The sequence below is a fragment of the Molothrus ater genome, chromosome 3 (assembly GCF_012460135.2).
Source record: "Molothrus ater isolate BHLD 08-10-18 breed brown headed cowbird chromosome 3, BPBGC_Mater_1.1, whole genome shotgun sequence".
Classification (NCBI taxonomy): Eukaryota; Metazoa; Chordata; class Aves; order Passeriformes; family Icteridae; genus Molothrus; species Molothrus ater.
In genome coordinates this window covers 68,391,249-68,413,272 of record NC_050480.2, presented here as the reverse complement: position 1 = coordinate 68,413,272, position 22,024 = coordinate 68,391,249, and the positions used below count along the sequence as shown (strand labels likewise).

General features: G+C 34.7%; 1 protein-coding gene across 1 annotated transcript in view; it reads right to left on the bottom strand.

Moving 5' to 3' along the window:
• AK9 (adenylate kinase 9) overlaps nt 1-22,024 on the bottom strand; it is a 59,312-nt gene that overhangs the window by 19,512 nt on the left and 17,776 nt on the right. Inside the window, 11 exon segments of the mRNA XM_054514212.1 lie at nt 2,907-3,161; nt 3,724-3,936; nt 4,903-5,054; nt 6,000-6,206; nt 15,753-15,817; nt 16,226-16,334; nt 18,843-18,999; nt 19,720-19,853; nt 20,424-20,565; nt 20,991-21,171; nt 21,252-21,391. Coding sequence (XP_054370187.1) covers nt 2,907-3,161; nt 3,724-3,936; nt 4,903-5,054; nt 6,000-6,206; nt 15,753-15,817; nt 16,226-16,334; nt 18,843-18,999; nt 19,720-19,853; nt 20,424-20,565; nt 20,991-21,171; nt 21,252-21,391 — 1,755 coding nt within the window.

Sequence of the window (22,024 nt, the reverse complement as noted above, 5' to 3'; positions counted from 1 at the left end):
CTAAATTATTGTGGAAAACTATTACGGTTTTTTTCCCAGAATGTATAACTCTGTGAGATTGATATGGTTGAGGATGCATTTCTCATAGAATGGCTTCCTGACACAGACTGTGGTAAAAATATTGAAAAGATGGTAAAGTTAGTTTTCATAATTAGTTTACACAATTAACATATCAAGAATCAAAATGTGTCTGATATCAAAAAGGCCACAGCTGAATAAGAATTCCTAGGCCTGACATCTATTCTGATAATGTAGCCAAAAGAACCTGAGAATATGCTGGAAGTCACAGCTCTAATGTAGTGTGTATGAATAATATTTTCTCTAGTGCCTGACACAGTACATATATTTAAAGATGTTTGTATGACAGAAGATGCCTAAGTAGACAAAGTGGTAGCCAGATTTGCAACACAGAAGCATCTTGAAAGAAATGTGTGAAGTGGGAGGAAACAGTTAAACATAAAAAATGTATCACTGACATCACCACTGCTAGAGAGAAGTAGGAATGGTGTTTGTATGAGATAAAAGAGAAGAAGCACAAGATGTATATTGCAGGTAGAAAAAAGAGAACACCCCACAGAGCAGTGATTTAAAGGACAAGGTTTCCCTCCAGACCTGTCAATGATGTGGCACTAAAACAACAAGGATGATATCTTTTTGCTGAACTTCCCAGACTGCATGGTATATTTTTGTTTGCCTTTAGTGATTTTGCTTTGAACATTATAGCTGACCTTAAGCTTTGACAGATAAACTTGTACTGTCTTGTGCCAAGAGAATGATACAACGGAATTTAATGAAATTTTGCAGAATTGGAGGGTCAGTGAAAAATAAGATAGTCAGACAGACCAGTGGCATTCATATTCAGAGAAATGCCTGGGAACTCTACAACCTTGGAAATTATCCTCTAGAGTTTTGTGCAAGGACCAATGAATGGGTTTCTAAAATGGACTGAAATTGTATGAGCTGTTCTTAGGTCACAGCATCAGATTAAGCACTTTAAAAGAAGTATGAGGAAAAAAAATACTAAGTTGAAGATTGCTTCCCAGCAGATATAAAGATGACAAGGAAAAAATAATAACAGAAATGCCTTTGTGTAAGACATGTATTTATGCCAAAAAAAAAAAATTGAGTGAGAGCCAGCTACAACCATCAGTGCCAGAACACTTGCCATATTTTTGGCTGCGATGACAAAGATGTAAAAGAAACTGACTTTTTGAACGAACCCCCTCTTTGATTTTAATGAAAACCTGGATTTTTGTTCTGACATCCATGATTTTGATCTGTGCTCTATCTGTGCTGAAGCATTCGCTTCCAATATTACCTGCTCTTGTATTATTTCATCAGAACACTACCTTCCAAGTTACCTGTTCCACTTCTCAAGATAGTAGAGTGGTCTTTAATGTACCTTTGGCAGCTCTTTCAGCATCTGCATTGACCCATTGACTGTATATGTCCAGTTTACATAAATGATCCCAAATTTGATCCTATTCTGGTTTTGAGCAGTACCATTTTTTACCCAGGCTTTCTGTTAGACACAGAACCCTCCAGGCCACAGATTAAACTGTACTTGCAAAAGACCACATTTCAGTGTCAGACTCATATTTTCTAGATTTTTTACTGCTGTAAAAGAGCACAAATAAAATTAAATTCAGAGCCCTGATTATTTTCCACTTCCATTGGGTGCTCATCTTCCTAATACCGTGCCTGAGTGTTGTTTCTGTGTGCCTCCTCCTCTGTAGCCTGCTGCCTCTCCTGCCTCCTTCCTTAAATCCTGTAGTAGGAAGTGTTTGAAGATCTTTGATTACTAGTAACTTGAGGGAACTTGGCAGATATCAGGAAAGGCTCTTAAAATGTGATGCAGAAACACATTTCTTCCTAAATCTTTGAGTGTTGGATAAATCCTTATTTCTGTTGGGTGAGAGATAGATTTTCAGTTTTTTACTAGACTTTTTTGAAAGATTCATTTGCTGTGTACCTGTGGTGAGACTTCTCCACATAATGAATGGCTTTTATTATATCCATTGCTATCTAAAGAATATATTTGCATTAAAACTTTGTGGATCTTTTCTCCCAACAGATCGCTGCCTAATAAAAGAAAATACTCTCCCCAATAAACAGTTATGTAAAAATTTCTCCTTCAGAGAAATTGTATCCTGTAAGAGATACAGTTTAGAATGTGCATTGAGAAGGATTTTAAGCCAGTAGTCAATTGATTAAGAAAAAGCACTAATTTTCTGAAAATTATAATTCATTAATTATTCTACTAGTATCATGAACATATAGCTATTTGAAACAGTTTTTCAGCTAAGCTACAAGGCATATTTTATGCTACCCAAGAGTTGCTTTATTTTTCTGGTTTGAAACTGCTGCCAATAGGCAATGAAACACTAAAATCCAAGTTAAGAAACCTATTGCATTAAAAAAATACTAGCTTACCCTGTTACTAATGATGAATATTTCTGATTTTTTTATGAGGAATGATCAGATCAGAGGGCTGGTAGAGTCATTCTATTCTTTTGCTCCAAGAGACTGCAAGAGCACAGCTGGGGAACATTTTTAAAGTCCTGTGCAGCTGGAACACGGTGCACTTGACTGAATCTGCATATTATAAACACTTAAAGGAAACCATGCCTTCCCATTATTATTCTGACCTTGACCTTTTTATTCCCCTCACTTGGTCTTCCATTAGGCATTTAGCATCTATCTCTAATATTTAGAAAAAACCTGTATATAATTCTTGAAAATGTTTTGAGGAGTGCTTGTGATATTTATAAAATGTTGTCATGAAATATTTTTTCAAAATTTCATCAAGTATTTAATTTAACATAATGTTACAATTTTATAGGAAATTCCTATTTTGGCCAGAAAATGGTTATTTTGTGTATGAATGTATAAAATATTATTAATACCTGTTTGGTTTTTTCTGTTTCAGTTATAGTTATAGTCTGAGAGAAGTCTTCCAGTTCCTCTAGTATTTTATTGTCATCTTCATGATCTTCATCAAAAAAGGGCCCAACTTTCCTTTTAGTTTTGGGTAAAATCAATTCCTGTAGATATTCTTCAAATTGAATATGGAAAATGCCTAATTTATCTGTTATCTCTCGTGCACAAGTAGTTTTACCAGCTCCATGAACCCCAAGTAAACACACCCGTAATGGAGGAGCCTATAGGAAAAAAACAGAATATTCAGTAACATTTTGGAGTTTACACTGCACCCACCCTCTACTGTTTTTCACTTCAAAAATATCATTATTAAAGAATCCATCAAAACCAGTTATATACTTTTGTATTTAATGTTCCCAGATTTTCTGTTACTGTTCTAGCTAAACTACCTGCTCTCTGGAAACACCAAACCAATCTACGACCCTACTATCAGCAGGTAGAAATGAAATTAGACAATTCTGGTAAATCTTCTGTTCTTTTACCCTTTTTCAAGTTACAAAAAAGCACAAAACCCCCAACATGTGTCATTTTTTAAACATATTTTAAGATTATTGCAAGCCTTTTTAATCTTCCTCTCTTTTCTGCTGTAGTTGCATCATTAATTCAAATTTACATTAAAAATCACTAGGGAAGTCATGGGTTTAATTTGCTTCGAGGACTTGCCTAATATATTGTTACTTAGAAAAAAATCAGCCATAATAAACAAATCTAAACAATCTGGGAATGTAAAGTAGTTATTTTAATCTGCTATTATCTGCTTTAAATAATTTTTAAGATTCTCACTTGTAGTGGTTCATTGTGAGCCACATACTCCTCAGGGGTCTTCAAAAATTCATCTCTGTACTCGGAAGTTGAAAAGTAATAAATCTTTTCTTTATATTTAACTGCATGTTCCTGGAGTCCAGGGTAGAGGACAAAGTTCTCTTTCAGACTGACTGGACAAAAGTGTTTTGTGTCTCCCATATGCCTTTTCTTTTGCTTAATTTTTTCTTCATCCTGAAAAGATGAAATTTTTAAAGAACTCTTAGAATTCAGGAGTTTACTTAGATTAAATAGATCAGATTAAATACTGCCAAATACATTAAGTGATGATTGAATTAGGATGGTATTCTCAAAACAGTTTGCATGCTGAAAGTAAGTCTATGAAAATGCACACTTTTTTGATTCTGAGTCAGAAAACAAATTGTCTAAGAGAATTATTGAGAAAATAATTAAATTAAAAATATCATGAATATCATAGTTAGCCATTGAGGACCAAAATTAGGGTAGAAGTATCTATGATAAAATCTTTTCCTACTGTGTTCTTGAAACTGATCTGTTTAAATGTAGACCTCTTCAGAAAATACAGTGAGAGCTGGTGTTATGAAGTCAGATTATTTATTCAGTAAAGTTAATTTCTAAAAAATATATCAATACTGCTCTCTCAGTCTGTGGATATCCTGTACTGTTAAATTTGGGGATGGTAATCTTCCAATAAAGGACGAAAACAGAAAGGCAAAGCTAGACCTCTAATTTCACTAAAGTGGGTGTGTGTAAAATTATCAATAGCTGAAATGGGACAGGACTCTGCATCTTCTGATGTTTACATGATGGCTCATGGAATCATTGTTAGCTGACAGAAATCAAAGTTCATATTTGTTTCTTTAATAAAAACCCCTCCTTGCCATCTGGCAAAACTAGGTACAGTCATTCTCTCTATTAGCATGGCGGTAATTGAGCTTCTTGCTGTAATAAAACTACTATTGGCCACAACACAGAAATGCAGAGAAAGTGTTCTTGAAGCACATACTTTTGATCCAGTTGAAGCCTTCTTACAGAATAAATATTTATTCTGTAAGAAGGCTTCAACTGGATCAAAAAAAAAATCAGGATCAAGCAAAACCTGTCTTCTCTGTGCTTATGTTCAAACCCAAAATAAAGGAGTTAAATAAAGCATAAATAGATAAAAACTGGCATGCTTACTTCTTCCTCTTCTTCCCCTTCTTCCCCTTCTTCCTCTTCCTCTTCTTCACCTTCCTCTTCCACTTCCTCATTTTCTGCTTCAGCAGCCAGATCTTGGTCCTCCTCCTCTAAGTCTTCATCAGATAATTCCCAGCCATAATATTTAAAAGGTTCTGAAAAGATTAGGGTTTTTATTCTGTTTCAATTGTTATCCTTTGGCTATACCAGAATATATTCTCTTTATCCTTGAAAGTAAGTGCATACATGGAAGAAAATATTGCCAACTGTATCTTGCATTTCTTCTACTCACAGAACAAAATGTTCTCCCCAGATGCAGAAATAAGTATATTGCCTCTTCCAAAAATGGAAATTCTACAAGTTGATTTTGGTTGAAGTAAATGGTATTTTCAATGGGAACTTATATTGCAAAAGTATTATACAAACACATGCAGATAGTACCATTACTCTTTACAAAAGTCTTTTTCCCTGTTACTTGTTGGGAAGAATCATCACTCAAATCTCACTTTATTATAGAGCCATAGATGTTCTGGTTAATAAAACACTTGATTTGTAGTGATAATAGGAAAAATGTAGTATTATCTATCCAGTGCTCAAAATTCTGCAAGACCAGACAAATGAAGAAATGTAATTTGCCAAAGAAATATTGATTTTAAAATAATTAATGTAAAATTCTGTTTTGAAATATAGTCTATGCAGGTGGTAAGGTTAGATTATTACACACCCTGAAAGTCTCACTAACCCAATGAATATTACACATTAGTGAACATTCACTATCTGTCCATTTCTCAAACCAGTATCCTGGCATACACAGATAGAATACATAGATAGATACATAGATAACTGTGGAAATGTGCTTTCAGAATGTTTAGTGAGCTATCATGCACCTATTTGCATAGCCATATTATAGTTATATTTCCCCCACTCAGATGTCTGAAAGGCTGCTATTATGCTTTTCAACTGATTCAGAGAAGACAGTATGACCCTCTTCATATTAGCAATATCAAACTGAGTACAACCTACTCCCTAATTTGCTTGAGCTATCCAAAATCCCTCATAGTAGCTGAAGTGATAATAATCACATAAACAGTATTACTTACTTTCCATAACTTGCACAGTTTGATTAAGCAGACTTTCTGGTGTTTGCTCAGCAATCTCTAAAACAACCACCTGAACTTGAGACGACGTCCTGATTTCTGATTCCACATTTTCCCAATCATTCATGAAAAGGTCAATCTTCATTTTAATTGTTTTCATTTCTTCTGTATCTGGAAAACCATCCTCTGCAAACTCAGGTTGCATGATTTCTGAAAATTAAATCACATAAAATAGGCAATGCTCCTCTAAAATCTTTTACATTTAAAACCATCATTCTTCTTTAGGACTATTTTTATATTGCTCAGATATGGTGGTATACTTTTTAATACTTCTTCCTCCCCATAATTATGAATTATTTTATTAGTAGTTTACAAAGACACTTCATAAACTCATAGTTTAATTATGTTGATACTCTATACACTGAGGCTTCTCCAGGAAAATAAATGAGGTCAAATTGCTGAACTATATTGGCATATGGTTATTTAAATTAGCACTCAAAATAAATATAACTCTTTCTGCAAAGAAATACAATACAGAATACATTAATCTAAAAATGATGATTCAATGATGAACAGCTTTTGACAGACTCTCCATATAGTCATGCCTCATGCCAGTATGGGAAAAATTTGAATGAAGAAATAAATGAAAATAAAGTACAAAAATATTATCATTACTTCCCTCTGTAAATACTGGAACTGGGAAACTCTCACAGGAAATTCTGGCTTTAAGGAAGCCATGTCTGTATACAATCACTTGTTTAGTAATTAAGAGAGAGAGAGAGAATACTTTAATCTCTTAAGGAACATGCAGAAATTTGTAGTGTCGTTTGAGATCAGTCCAAGCATGTTTCCTAACACTCAGGAACACTCATGTTTCCTAACTCTCACAGAAAGCTGACAGAAGATCAAGACTGAAGGGATGCATTAATATAAATAAGAAAATCACAGGTACTACACATTGTAAACATGACAAAACCACACCAAATGTGTTGTCATACTCTGTGAGCAAATAAACAAGGGGTTAGTTCCTTCCACCACAACTTCTTGCTGAAGAAGACAGATGGAATTAAGAACTTTATATTGACAGCTGATGTGGAATTAAAAACTTGATATTGACACATTAGAAAAGGTTCCAATTAGGAGCTAGATAGGGCTGCAATTACCATCCATTCATACACTGTTAGACCCTGAAAGTCCTGAGACCAAGTCCTATCTCAGCTAGAAGATGATACTCAAGTGCCTATATGACACCATAAAGACCTTGTCACTGGCAGCAGCAATGTGGTGTTGTTGCTGCTGTTCCAATTCTCTTCACTCATATAATTTTCAACTCAGATTGTCTTCTTTTCTTGTAATTTTTCTTTTGTGTTCTGTTAATAAGTGATGTCAGCTAACAGACAGAAAAGCAGTTCAGAGCAGTGAGTTAAATGATCTGATATTACTCTAAGTTTGTTGGGACTTAGAGCATATGCTGTGTTTTTTTCTTGCCAGAAATGAAGATACAAGAAAAAATTTTATCAGTGAATGGAATGATTTTCTATTTTGCCAAAATTTTCCCCCTTCTCTTGTTGTTCCTGTCTTGTTTTTCATTTGAAAGAGCATGAACAGATTTGACACAAGTAACAATATTATCAGCCTATTCCAATGAACTTTGACTCATTTTTTTACATTAAAAGGACTATTACTACTGTACTTCCTTATGTAACTTCCTACATGAACAAAGCAGAGGTATTACTAAAATGAAAGTCTTTTGTAATGCCTTGTATGTAAAAAGCTTTGACTACTTTCTCAAAAATACAAAACCTCAAAACATTAAAACCCCAATGCCTTATGGTCACTTTCAGGCATTAACCAGGCCAGTGCTCACTCTGTCAAATTGCAGCACTGTAACATTCATTTTGAATTTGTCCCAGTCTGAAAAATCCAAACAATTTTTGTGGCTTATGAAGGGTTAGATTGCCCTGTTACAATTTTCTTCATTAAGAAAACATATTTCCTCCCAGAACCAAGTATCTCTCATTTCCTCTTGTCGACTGTTGAAGAAATTTGCAAATGACACATTTATTTTCCAAATTAGAGCCAAAAGACAAAAAGTGTATAATGTAGCTGGGCTTCAGTGATTAGGTACCAGTAAGATTTGTCAGGAAAGAGATTGAAATGTAATGGTCAGAGTAAAGATGCTGCCTAATTTTTGTGTAATATTCTACCAACTAAAGCATCACCTCAAAGTGCCAATAGCAGCTGGGATATGCAAATGCCTTCAGAACAAGGACCATTTCTCAAACGCCTTATTTTGAAATTCCTTCATGGCCCACTAAGGTTGGTCCCTTGCTAGTTTGCTACTTGTGACTATTTCTACAACCCTTTTGTCCCTACATGAAATCAGGCACTTTAGAGGTAGTGTGGGAGTTTTGGGCACTGCAATGTCTACATCTTATTAAGGAACGGTGTCACAATGTGTAGCTCTAGAAATACGTTTAATTTCTAAATACTGGTATGCCTTTTATAATTAGAATCCTCAGGGCTGTCAGCCCCTGCTCCAGCAATACCATTGCACAGCCAAGGTAAACTGCAAAACTATTAACAAAGAAGCATTTTGACAAGTATTTTTGTGATCTTTTATAACAACCATTATTTAATACATCTCCCCCCCATTTTTTTTTAAATTTTGAACAACACAACTATTAGACTGACACCTTAGTAGCTAACCTTCCTCTTATTTGATTATTAGTTTAAACATAAATCAAAGTGCAAAAACATAAATCAAAGTGCAAAAGGGCATATCAGCAAGGAGAAACACCTTGCAGATTTCAAATAGTTTGATCTTGAATTAGAAATAATGTTTTCCCTTAGACAGGCTTACAAACATTTGCATTTTACTAAACTAGACATTCATTCTATATATGTCATTATATATACCATGCAATGACATTTTTGCCTCTTACCATGATTCTAAATAGGAACATAAATATACCTTTTTATGTACATTAAAATATGTGTAAATGGTTCCATTAATTATATTGCATTATGCAGTGATATATTCCAAATGAGAAACAGATTTATCTAGTTAAAACCTGCTCACATTTGGGCAGCTCTAATGCAGTATGTAATGATGACTCCCTTAGGAAGACAGATTTTAAGAAAAGAAGGAACGGATACATTAATAACTGGGTTACACTAACTGCTGCTTGCACATGTTATCCCTGGTAGAGTCACACTGCAGAAATCACATGTGCTGCCTTGTGAACCATAGCCCTATCCACAGCAGTAACACATGGAAGGTGGGATGAGGGCTGCCTGGATCTGGCTTTCAAAAGCTCATCTTATAGTCCAGCCCTTTAAAAACCTCTCAGTTCTCAGCAGGTCATGACACTTTGGAAGTATACAAGCAGAACAAGAGATTGAAATGAGCATTTGGTATCATCTAAGACAGAATATTGAACATGGCAATGAATCCACTTAATAGAGTAGTTCCCATGACCTTTATCTCAGATGCACTTAAAATTCATGTTACCTCTCCTGACAGGCCATATATTAGCAAAGGATGGGCCAGCATGTGTTCCAGCTTTGTTTTGCTACTTTAGACACATAATTCCAACAGAATACCTGTATGCAGAAGGTTTTGTTGCTTAAGAAAACATATCCAGCAGCTATTATTGTATACCTTCAGAACTCTTAAATAGATTACCCAGGTCTAAGTGAACTGGAGAAACTTTCCCCCGGAAAGAGGGGAGAAGTAACAGAAGAAAAAAGGTTTACCTTCCCAGTGAAAACAGACAGACCAAAAATCAGACAACACTCATTTGGTTTTGGTTCGGGTATTTGAACCTTATTATGACAAAAATGTTGTCTCCCTGACATTTAGTTTGTCTCACCAGGGACCAAATAAGGCAGCTGTACCTTTGCCATTAGATATAAATATAATAACTCTGCTTGGCAAGGTTATTTATAGAGAGAAGATATTTTTTGAAAAATTAAAAACATAGTCAAGAAAAATATCTGAAAAGATAGCAGTGGTTTGAAAATGAATAATATAAAAATGCAAACAACTTTCTCTCTAAGGAGGTGGCCTTCTACCTAACAGTACTGTTCTTAATTTAATTTTCTTATCACAACGGTAATAGGAAAAATCCTCCCCAGCCTTAAATCTTGGGCTTTTGTAGGGAATGCCTATATGCCAGTTTCTCATGTTCTTTTGCTCTGCATGTTCTGTGCTTGTACTGAGCATTGTTACCATAGAGACAAACAATCCTTGAAGGCTTTCTGCCCCCACATTCTCTAAGTGAATTGTTGGGGAAAGAGAGCCTTTAATATCTTAGTATCTATAACTTTTTCTTCCCTTGGTCCATATGCAACATCAAAAAATATAAAAGGTTCTTTTCTCCTCATTGAAACACTGCCAAAGCTGACACAGACACACCAGAAGCCAGCATGTCTTCTTCATTAGAGCTTAACTAGCAAAATAAACAAAAAGGCAAAATATACCATAACAGTGACACTTTTCATTTCTTGGAACTGATCTGTATTTCATTATGAATGTAGTTTCAGTTGTCTTTTTGAAACAGACTGTAGTTTGTTTATACAGACTTTTCACTTCTTACTTATAAATATACACTGCCAAATGATCTTCAGCATGTTACAGTGAAATGTGCTCAATAGACAAACTTATATTTTATGTACTGATTTTTTTAATTGGAAAGACAACTGTGGTTTACAGATAAAGTTGATTCTTTCTAATGCATAAAAATATGTTTATTTAACAACTTTCTATTAAAATAAAATGGTTTCTATTTCTGGTTTGTTCTTTAAAATATTCTAAAAATTCTAACAGATAAAAACTAAAAGGTATATTTTAAAAACTAAAGCCGACCATCTCCACTGAAGATGAGTTGCCTTCAAAGTGTTGAGAGAAAGCTGTCACAAGATTTCATATATCTTTTCATTAACTTATGGTTCTATTTAATTTACAAGACTGGTACGGGATAGGGTCAAGGAGGACAGGTGGACAGACATTAAGTGAAGTAAATTAAGAGGATGTCCTTTCTCTTTTTATGTTCAGAAAGTGACAAGAGCTTCCAGAAAGACTGATAGCTCTAATCATAGACTTTTGTTCTTTTTTCTTCTTCAAAACATTGTATAGTTGTTCTCCACCAATATTCCTTAGTCTTTATTCACCTGAATAAGAGACTAAAAAAGTTTAAGAACTGAAGGTATTTGGGATTTAATTGAGGAAGTTGTTCTTAACCTTTCTGGTTTTCAAATTTTGAAATTTCTCTGCCTAAAATGCTGGGATTACAGGTATTAGAATGCAATTATCACATCTGATTTATAAATCACAGCAGAAAGTGGCTTTGAAGATCATGCAGCTTTGCTCAGACACTGAACAAACTGTGAAGGTAATATCACTAGAGCTTGCTTTGAAGTTTGCAGTATAAGTAATTTGCAATCTCTCATCTCCAGTTTAATAAACTGTCCTTGTCCAAACTCTCTCTCTGAAAAGCCTCCAGGTAAAGGTAGGAGAAAGCACAAATCAGGATGCAAGTTATCAAGAAAAACAAAAGAAATATATTTAGAGGCTGTAAGACTGAGCACACATCATCTGCCTGGTAAATGTTATAATTACAATTGATTCCAAGAAGTATTTCTCTTCAAAGACTAAATAGGAAATGCACTAACATGAACAGGTTTAATTATTTTTTGCTCTTGTTGTTTCAAATATCTTACTGAATTTAACATGATGATAAAAATTTAAAAAAAGCAAGAAAATAGAATAAAAGCCCAAGAGAAGGGTATTGATTCCACACTCCACCATCTGTAATGAGAAAGGAGATCAATATTAAAGAGTTGGGACTCAATATTAAAGAGCATATAACTAATAATGATCTTAAAAGAGAGGTGACATCTGGAATTATGAGCCCAGCTGCCAATTTATATTTGCCAAGAACTTCTGCCCAAATAGCAAGAGCAGCAGAAGAGACATCAGTGAAAATGGGGTTGTACAAACACACCAGCCTGAGCTACTGAGGCATAAGCATGTCTGCTCCAGTTGAGTTTGCTATATAGAAAGGAAGTAATCTCTGGCAGAAATGTGGCAGGAAAAGAATATGCCAAGTATTACTTCAGGAAGATTGGAGTGAAACCACAGATCTACCTGAAGTTGAGAACTCCTCTACAACAGCTGAAAGACAGTCTCATGAATTGATATAGCTGTCCCCTAGTATAAATACAGTTATACTCATGCAAAGCTTCTGCAAAAATGCTTAAATAAATTCCTGAAAAAAACCTCTCAGAATAATTGTGTCAAAGGACGTGAAAAAAATATATGAGGCTATAATGTTCAGTGAGACATTACAAGCAAGAGTTACCACATAAATTGATTTCTATATCTTTAGCAGACATTTCAGCATTGAACTTAGCTTCTTAACTCACTTAAACCCATTTGTTAGATTTACATGAATTCTCCTTCTTCAGTTACTTTTACTCTCATTAAGACCTTGTTCATCACTGGAACCATTTTTTCCTTTTAAACACAGACAATCTTATAAACTTGAATATTTTCAGTGCTGAAACAATCCCAGATTCCACTGACGTCACAAAAATAGTGGTTATTAAAATGTGCATCTACTTGAATGGAATGAAATGGAATAGAATAGAATAGAACTATTCCAGTTGGAAGGGACCTACAATGATCATCTACTGCTCATCAACTGAGCAATTCAGGGCTGACCAAAAGCTTAAGCATGTTATTAGTGGCATTTCCTAAATGTTTCTTAAATGGTTTGGGGCATCAGTCACATCTCTAGGAATCCTGTTCTGGTGTTTGACCACCTTCTCAGTAAAGAAACACTTCCTGATGTCCAATCTAAGCCTCTCCTGGTGCAGCTTTGAGCCATTTCCATAGGATGCCATATATGAGAGACCAAAAGAGTACGATTTGGGCTCGCAAGTATTTTTTCTGAGCTATCTTTTATATATTCTAACTGCTATATATTATAAAAACCTAACAAACTGGGAACATGTGAACTGTGAACATTTATCTATATTGCCGTAAAGATATGTCACATGGGAGAAAAGCTGCAGTCAATGTGCTGATGGCACTACATGTGAAATAAAATGATGCCAGGCTAAGAGCAGCATGACTGAATTGTTTTGGTGAGTCAGTGTTTGATTATTGAAATAAAATGCGGGTGTAGGAAAACATGATTTTCTCTGAACAACGACTTAACATATCTTAAGACCACATGACATTATTATGTTGTTTTGAGGTACTCAGATCAACATTATTTAGATACTGTAAACTCCCATGAACTTTGTTATTTGAGATGAGAATGACAAAGTATCTTTGTAGACGCCTTTGTTTAATACTACAGGATTCATTCACTTTGGAGAAAAGCTATGTGTTTTATTAGAAACTATAAAAAGGTATAATGTGGATTTTTTAAAAAAGCTTACATTCAATTTAAAGAACCCTAGAAAGCTACAGTATTTTTTTTCACACAGTAGGTGAAATGTTACCTCATTAAAATATAAAAGCATGCTATCTTATTCAGTCTATCTTATACAACTTAGGCCTTGTAAATATGTATGATAAATGCATTTTAAATAAATATGTAAAATAAGTGCCAGACTAGGTCAGGAAAGAGAACATATGTGAGACATACTGGTAATACAGAACTTAAGCTTGGCTGTAGTAATTTTGTATAGAAACCAGTATGTTGTGTTTCAAAGAAAAATGGCAATAGCAGTCTAGATTCTTGATGAGAAAATATGAAAGTGGGAATTCCTCTTCAGGCCTTGGGTGATAATTCAGGCTATGAATGGGAAATCTTGAGACTGTATAGTAGAGAAAGAAAATACTCCAAAGTCCCCAGTCTAGTTCTTAATATAGAGACAGATATTTATGCATGGTAATTGTGACAGCTGATATAAATCAGACAGAAACATTCTTCTAAGAAGCTAGGCAGTGATTAAAGAAGGCTAAGAGGGAAGCAAAACTCTGCAGCTTTTTGGACTATTGAGGTTCAAACCATTGAAACTATGTAGGAATGTGCCCTTTGTTGACGTAGTGACTAAATTATCTTTTGCCTCTTTAAAAAGAAAAAAACCTAGAAGTTCTCTTCTCAACTAGGTAAAAAGACACCTCATAGGACTTTGGGGACTTTACTTCAAACTTAAGGATAGCTAATTGGATAGAAGCTAGAAAGTCCTGCCTAAGTAATTTACTAGAAAAAGAAGAGAACAAAGGAACTAATTGCTTGTGTTAGGTGTACCTCTAACTCAGGTTTTCTCTGTAAAGAGCTTTGTTATTTTGCCTTTTATTAAAACTTTTCTGTTTCCAATACTGCCACAGAAGCCACCCTGCTAATTTTATGCCATCTGAGGCAGCTGAGCCATCTCAAGTGTGATATAGGTTTCTGAGAGCTTATAAGACCTAGCTCGAAGAGACCATAATATCACAACTAACTGGAACTAACTCTAAGTCTCAACCCAACTGACAGAATCTGAGGTGCAAAAATCCAGCCTATTTGTGACAGCTGGTCTGCTGCCAAAATCTCACTCCTTACAGATTATTCACTTCTGCCCAGGACAATTATATTTTCTCTGCTGGAAACTAAGTAAAACACAATTCTGATATAAAGTAGGATCTTTACAGGAAACAAAAAAAAAAGAGTGGTTCTGTCAATATAGAAAGCAATAAAGTAAGAACATCTTTATCCAAAATGTTTTATTTATATTGTTACCAGAGGGGAAACCTCATGTAATACACAGAATTCCATTAGTTTTTATGCTGTTATGTTGTTAAAGACTGATGTCCATAAGCACAAAGGAGGGGAGAAACAATGACAGATAGGTGAACCTCCAAAACTTAATCACAACAAATACAACTGTGACTTGACACCCCTCAGGGCCATTAGAAGATGATGATGAAGGCATTGTCTGGGTGTGAAATTTACTGAGATGGGTCACCCCGAGAAGCTCTCTGGCTGAAGTGCATTACTGCCTACAGGGCATGAGATTCATTAGGGGATGCCTAGGGAAAAGCAGTTTGGGATTGTGGGAGATTTATAATATCAGGAAGCTTTTCTGAGAAGGCAAGGAGAAGGAAAGATCAAAGTGGATTGGATCCACTAGCATGGATAATAGAGTAAGAAGAGGATGACAGGGAAATGGGAATACATGCTCAGACCCATTGCATGGTCCTGGGGACACAGAGCTGCTACAGCCTCACCTCTGCTTCTGGATTCAGCAATTCATAATGTGTGTTGCTATCAGATTGAGCAATTCCCAATGCATGTTAAGAAAGACACTGATGAACTGATTTCCATTCCCTTTTAATTACTTCAGGTTGGGCTTACTGAAGGAAGACCAGAAAATCAGACAATGCTGTGATTTTCTCATTAACTATTGACTAAGTTCCAGCAATGCTTTGTAACTTTTAAAGAGCTACAGATTTTTTGATGAGTAGTTTCAAGACAGCTAATAACCCACTTAGAAAAGTTACTAGAGGAGATAGAATCCCATCCCTTGGATTTATTGAAAACTGCAACAGTGCTGACTGATTTAATGGAAACCATCTCTATTCTGCAACATCCATGAGGAATGACACAAAGAAATGTGTGAAGAGAGTACCAGTGAAGAGAGTAACAAAAAGTCAATTTTCCTGATGCTGAATATAAAAAAGGAAATCAAAACTGGAAAATCAAACTACTAAGTGATTGAAACACATAATTAGATCAGAAGTCAAATGATACACACCTTTCTCCTCAGCAGCAGCTGGAGACTGATCTTTCTCTGATGTCAGTGTTTCTTCCATTCCTCCGCTGTAAATAAAAGTTCATTTATCTTAAGACCATTACAAATATTACTAAAGCAAGTTGCAGATATATTAAATGTAAAGATGTGGAAATATAATTTTGGTTGTAAAAAATAAAAATCATATGTATTTTATTATCTAAAATTTTCTTATCTCATTGCATTAAAAGGTTGGACTAATGAAAGGCTAATGAAAAAGCATTTACAAAGAGATTTTACTGCCACCATATGTACTGATATAAATGAAATATTCCTCCAAGACAACAGATATTGGATTATTTCCTGTATATGATAACTAGTCTTAGTGTACTGCTTTACTTAATTTGTGCAATAAATGCACTGATACCTTTAACACAAAGTGAGCCTAGAATTTTCTTGTGCTCATTTTATACATTCAGATATTTGGAATATTTTACCTTGCATCATCTTCTTTCTTTTCTAATGCTTCATGTGTTGGTCCTTCCAAACTCTTAGAATTATTTTCATTCCTACTTGCTAGGTATGCTCTGTGCAGTATACAGGCTCCTGCAGCACAATTGCATGACAGTAATGACTTTAATGCGTCTGTATAAAACTAAAGTCATTGTCTTAGGAATATCAATTAATAAATTGTTGACAGATTTCTTTTAAAGTCAACAAAAAGTATATATACCACTGAACTGTTATGACGCTGGTGATTTATGCAATTTTAGAGCTTTTTTCAATTTAAAGCACCTAAAAAAACTGAGTCTGGAATATTGGAAGGTTATGAAGGCTATAAAAGGAGACAAAACTGAAATGATTTATCTTAAACTTTCATATATCATGTGTTACTCTGCCATTTATTTTATTTGCAAGTGCACAAAGAATGCTATGAAGAAACAAATGAAAAACATTCAAATAAAAATATAAATAATGTGCATACCTCTACTACTGCAGCTGTTTAGCAGAAATTAAGAGTATGCTGTTCCTACTAGGAACTCTACTGATTTATTTATTTTGACAAATAGATTTATTTATGGCTGTGTGCTGAAACCTGTTTTCATCAGTGGACTTATGAGAGCTTAGACTAGGTCAGGGAACAGATTACAAAGTAATGACTCAAATGCTGTGAAAACGTAAACTTCACAACTACATAATTATTTAAATGACAGAAACAAGTGGGAATCAAGTAAAGAGTCAACACAATTGTGCAAATAAAAAGAATAAAGTGAAACAAAATAGCTAAATTCAAGGAAATGTATCCATAAGCAAAAAGCTACATTTTCAGCCAAATTTTTATACTACCAAGAGTATAAAATAGGTTATTCATATTAGAGCAAGTAATTCAGAGCGAGCTTTTGAGAACTAGTGGAAATGGCAGAGGTGTATATTGCAGGAAGGAAGCACATAATAGGCAGGCTCTAGAGAGGCCTTAATTTGAAAGCCTCTGCTATGAATTCCCAAATTCTTCCCTTCAGAAAACAAAAAATAAAAAAGAAAATATATTTTTAAAAAAGGAGTGGTTACTGACCAGAAAAGAGACAACCTTTTCTTCTATCCAACTAATTCACTAATTTGTTAAATTCTGAGAAGTGAAGAGAAATGTAATATCATTCTGAAAGCATCTCTCCCACCTCACTGCTCTCCCTGCAGTTCAGGCTAGAGGTAGACTCCTGATGTTTATTATTTAGCATACAGTATTGACATTTCATTACCATATGCCAACTACAGGAAGGAGATGCTTTTTGTGGTTGTACAAAAGGACAATGCACTATGTCCCAGAAACAAGGTTCATGAACATTTCAATAAGCTTGGAGTGGCTGGGAAGCAAAGATGAGGCATGGAAAAGCAATTTGCCTCTAGGTTCTTTCCAAAAGTGTCTGAGATGAAGTCTTGAATGACTGCTTCTGCAAATACGATTTTCTGACAAACACTGGATCTAGAGCTTTCTCATAGAAATGTTCAGCCAGTATTTAATCTGTGTGTGAGCTCTGGTCACACTGAAACACTTGTAGTTACAAAATTTCACAAAGCTGTGTGACTAAGTTGTTTAGGTACGATTCCTGAGTCGTGAGGATGATTTGCTGATCAGTTGACATACTTCTGAAAATTTGGGGTTTTTTAAATAAGAAATCTGTTCTGAGTAAACTGTGTAACCTTGTTTTTCTCAGGTTGATTTTTATATTCAGGGACAAGGGTTTGAAGATCTCTGGACTGATTCCAGTACTGGGCACCTAATAAGTTGTCTTGAACTATATGGGAATAGAGCCATCATGCCTTTCTTCAATAGAAGTTTCTGCCACCGAAAGAGATTTTTTGATAATGGACTGGGTTGAACAGGGAATGATCAAACATTGCCAATGATCAATTAAACTTGTGGAGTGGTATGAATCAAGCAAATATGATCCACGAAGACACAATTTGACAAACTTTTAACAGTACATGAATATCTTCAGTTATTGATGCTTGGTGCCAATCTTCCTTTTGGCTGGAAAGAATAAAGTAAAAATCCCTTACTCTGAATTCATGGATACGAAGCCACTGTATCCATCTGGGTAGGAAGTTACTGGGCTTTATTTTTGATCCCAGAATGGAGAACAGGGTATCCCTGCATACAAGTATTTCCCCCTTGCCTCCTCTCTCAAGCTGAGAAATTTCATACCTCTAACCTGATTTTGCAAATGGGCAAACCAGGCAGAGAAATTTGACCAAGAGCCACATTGCAAGGTGGTAGCTAGCCAAGAATAGAAAAATCTGATGCTACAAGAGTCTACTGGTATTTCCTGCTGGTTGTAAATAGGAGAAAAATGAAAACTGATTTAAAACGGGAGAAATCTTCTTTGCTGTTATAGCAAAGTATTCCTGGTTTAAATTCTGTGTAATTCCCTAACTCCAAATTGTAAGAAATTGTGGTACTCTTGTTGATTCACTGGATGATTCATTCTCCAGACCCTGAAGCTTTATAAATGGGACATAACTACTAGTTTTTCTCACAAGTATGTTTTATATACAGATATCAACACAGAAAAAAGGAAAGAAAGTATAAAGTTGCATTAGGGTGCCTTTACTAACCATCTTTTTGTGTATCCTTCAGACAGACAATCGTGTCAGGTAGAAGTCCTTTCACTAATAAGGCTGACCAGTGGTCTTCTGACAGAGGGTAGTTATCCACTACCCACCCTCCTCTTTCTGAAGCACCAGGAAACCTGTCTTTGTTAGTCTTCATAAGCTGTTAGAAAATGTCACATTCAGGAATATAAAAAGACTTAAATGAGCTGTACAAAAAGGACAGCACAATACAAAATTACTTTCTAAATGCTATGATTTTTCCTTATTGTCATTTCAGGTCAATAAAAAGTAAGACATTTATAACTTTGTATGTCTGAATGAAAAGAGAAACATTTTAAACAAGAAGAGACTAATGTCATAGTGATTTTTTAAGCTTGCCTATAAAGAATTTACACTCCAGTTTCAATAGTTACATACTATTGAACAAATTCAAAAGATTTAAGGATTCCTGTATAGATCTTCATAAACAATTCTTTTGAAACTCTTACATCTGGTGTTCAGTTCTTTAATAGTGACTACAAATATAAGATTAGAGCAAGCAGACAATGATCTGTCAGATAATTCTCCCAGCTGTTAACAATTTGTAGTTCAGGTGATTTGAAAGACAGAAATAATTTCTCTGTAAGTGTGTGAATATATATACACACGCACACACATATTTTTATTATATATAAAGGACAATAAAATAGTCCTCATAAGATTTGTCCTTCATTATCTTCCTCAGTGTCTCCTCAATCCTATGTAAGCTTTTGGGCTATGTGATATAAATGAAACTGATCTCTCAAATGGGAAAACTAAGAACATATATGGATAATGCATAAACTGTTAGAAGTTCCTCTTAGGAAAAAAGTACTTCGCTATATACTACTTGTAGTCTCACCCCTGCAACAGCTTCCTCCAGTGCTTCAGCGTACATTTGAGATAACATTGTATCTTCAGAGAACGACACACTTTTCATGGCTCCTTCTACCATGGCTTGAACTTCTGGGTGGTCAGCAGTTATCTCTGGTATCCCTAACACCATAGATTTTTTAAATGAACTTCACAGAGAAATTTGAAATCAGGATTTAAATAAAGCATTATATCATAACTCAGCACAGCATACATTTTTAAGCAATACACAATTGCTCTGAGAAAGAAACAAACAGCAGTTCTGAATGCACATGTAGAGTATGTCTCATAAACTAAAATCTTGGTTTGCTCTCTCAGTATCAAAACCCCAACATTTTCAACTGTACAGTACTTTCCACCTCTAAGCTAAATATTGTTTCAATATAAACAGAATGACATTTCTGTGCCAGAATAATCAGGCATTTAGAGCACGCTAGAATTTCCATTTATTTGATTTCCCTTCAGTTCCTAAATCAAAAGGTTTACCAAACTAGTTTTTCAATCAATACAAATTTTAGATCAAGGCAGTGTATTTTAAACAATAAAAGAGCCTGCATTCCCTATGATGCGCAAAACATTAATATTTTTCCATATTTTCTTATTAATTGCTGGCACAACAACTACAATTATTTTAAAGTTAAATGATGTAAAGCAAATAAGGCAGCTTCAAAGACCACAGAACAGCTTATTCACCTGATTCTTCTGATTGTTCTTCTGATTCTAATCTATTTTTCACTGCCTCTATAGCCTTTTCTACTGCATCCTTTCGCAATTCCTCAGTGTGTTTCTCTCTTGATTCTTTATATTGTTGAATGAGTATGTCCATATCAAGAACCTAGTGAAATTATTTGAAAAAATACAAATATCACAGAAGACAAATATAGCATCTGTTCCAATATTTATAAAATAAAATGATTTTAGAAAAGCTCTGCAGATTTCAGAAAAATTTACATGTAATTCAAGTGCAGGGTTGGGGTTTTCTTGAAAAAGAAATTATTTTCCATTTGCATTTATATTTAATTATGTTAGATACAAAGTTATTTATAGTATTCTAATACTAAGATAACTGCACTATAAGAGGATATATAAAAGTATTCTTGATCTGTAGCTACATTTATAAAAAAACGAATTTCACTAAAATACTGTTTCCTCTGTAATCCCTATATTTGTAATGTGAATGTTAATAACATGACAAGAACGTGCTTAACTGATTGCCAAGCCCAGCTGATACTCTGCTACCTAAGACATTTATGAACCTACCTTTCCTTTATAATTCTGTGCAATTTCATTACAAATAGTTGTTCTTCCAGAGAATGGAGGACCAAATACGAACACTTTACAAGGAGGAACTGGCATTGGAGGTAAGAGGTAAGGCCGTGGATTCAACACAAATTTGTTCAATGCCTCTTGGCATGACAGTACGTACATTTTACCTAGAAAACTTAAAACAGAAGAGAAGCTAGCAGATATAGACATCCCATAAAATAGATATGAAAATTAAGGGTGTCAAATTCCACTAACCTGACAGCAAACTCTGGGTTTCCCATTACAATGTCCCCCTCCTTTAGAGCCACGGGACACACTTGTCCCCACCTGCTCCTACGCCATCGGTATCTGGGTGCTATCAGTTTGTAAGATGACAGAGCCCGGAGAAGTTCATCCTGTTTATTAAAATAGCAATAAATGCAAGTGTAATTTTTGTCTGAAGCTACATATGCCTTTTTTATTAGACTTTTTGAAACCTTTTGATGGAAAATAAGCTAACTTAAAAGAAAAACACATTATGGTTTTTTTAACATTTAAATAAAAATTATTTCAGAATTATAGGACAATTTTCAAGAGAAATTACTTCATTTTTCAGGCCTGTTTAAAAGACCTGAAGGAAGGAATAGTACTTAAAGGAATAATACTTAAAATAGTTCCTGTAGGCTTTATTTATTATTTTTAAAAGTTTGAAATGGTAAAGAGCCATTTATTGAAGACAAAGGAAAATGGCTAAGATTTCTTCTAAAGGGTTTGAAAAAGGACCATTATCTGGATCAGGGAATAGCAATATGAAAATATCTATTTTAGTCATGCAGAAATATAATATGATAGGAAAAAGTTTAATAGCCGTTTCACAGAATGTGAATAGTGAGTGAATCCTAAAGTCATGGTGACTCTAAATTCAGAATAGTACGGACAAGTGCTGGCTGTGAGGAGCTTCAGAAGAACTTAAAGAACCAATAGAGGCAGGCATTAAAATAGCACTTTTACACAGAAGCTATGAATTTTCACTGACTGTCACTACTCAG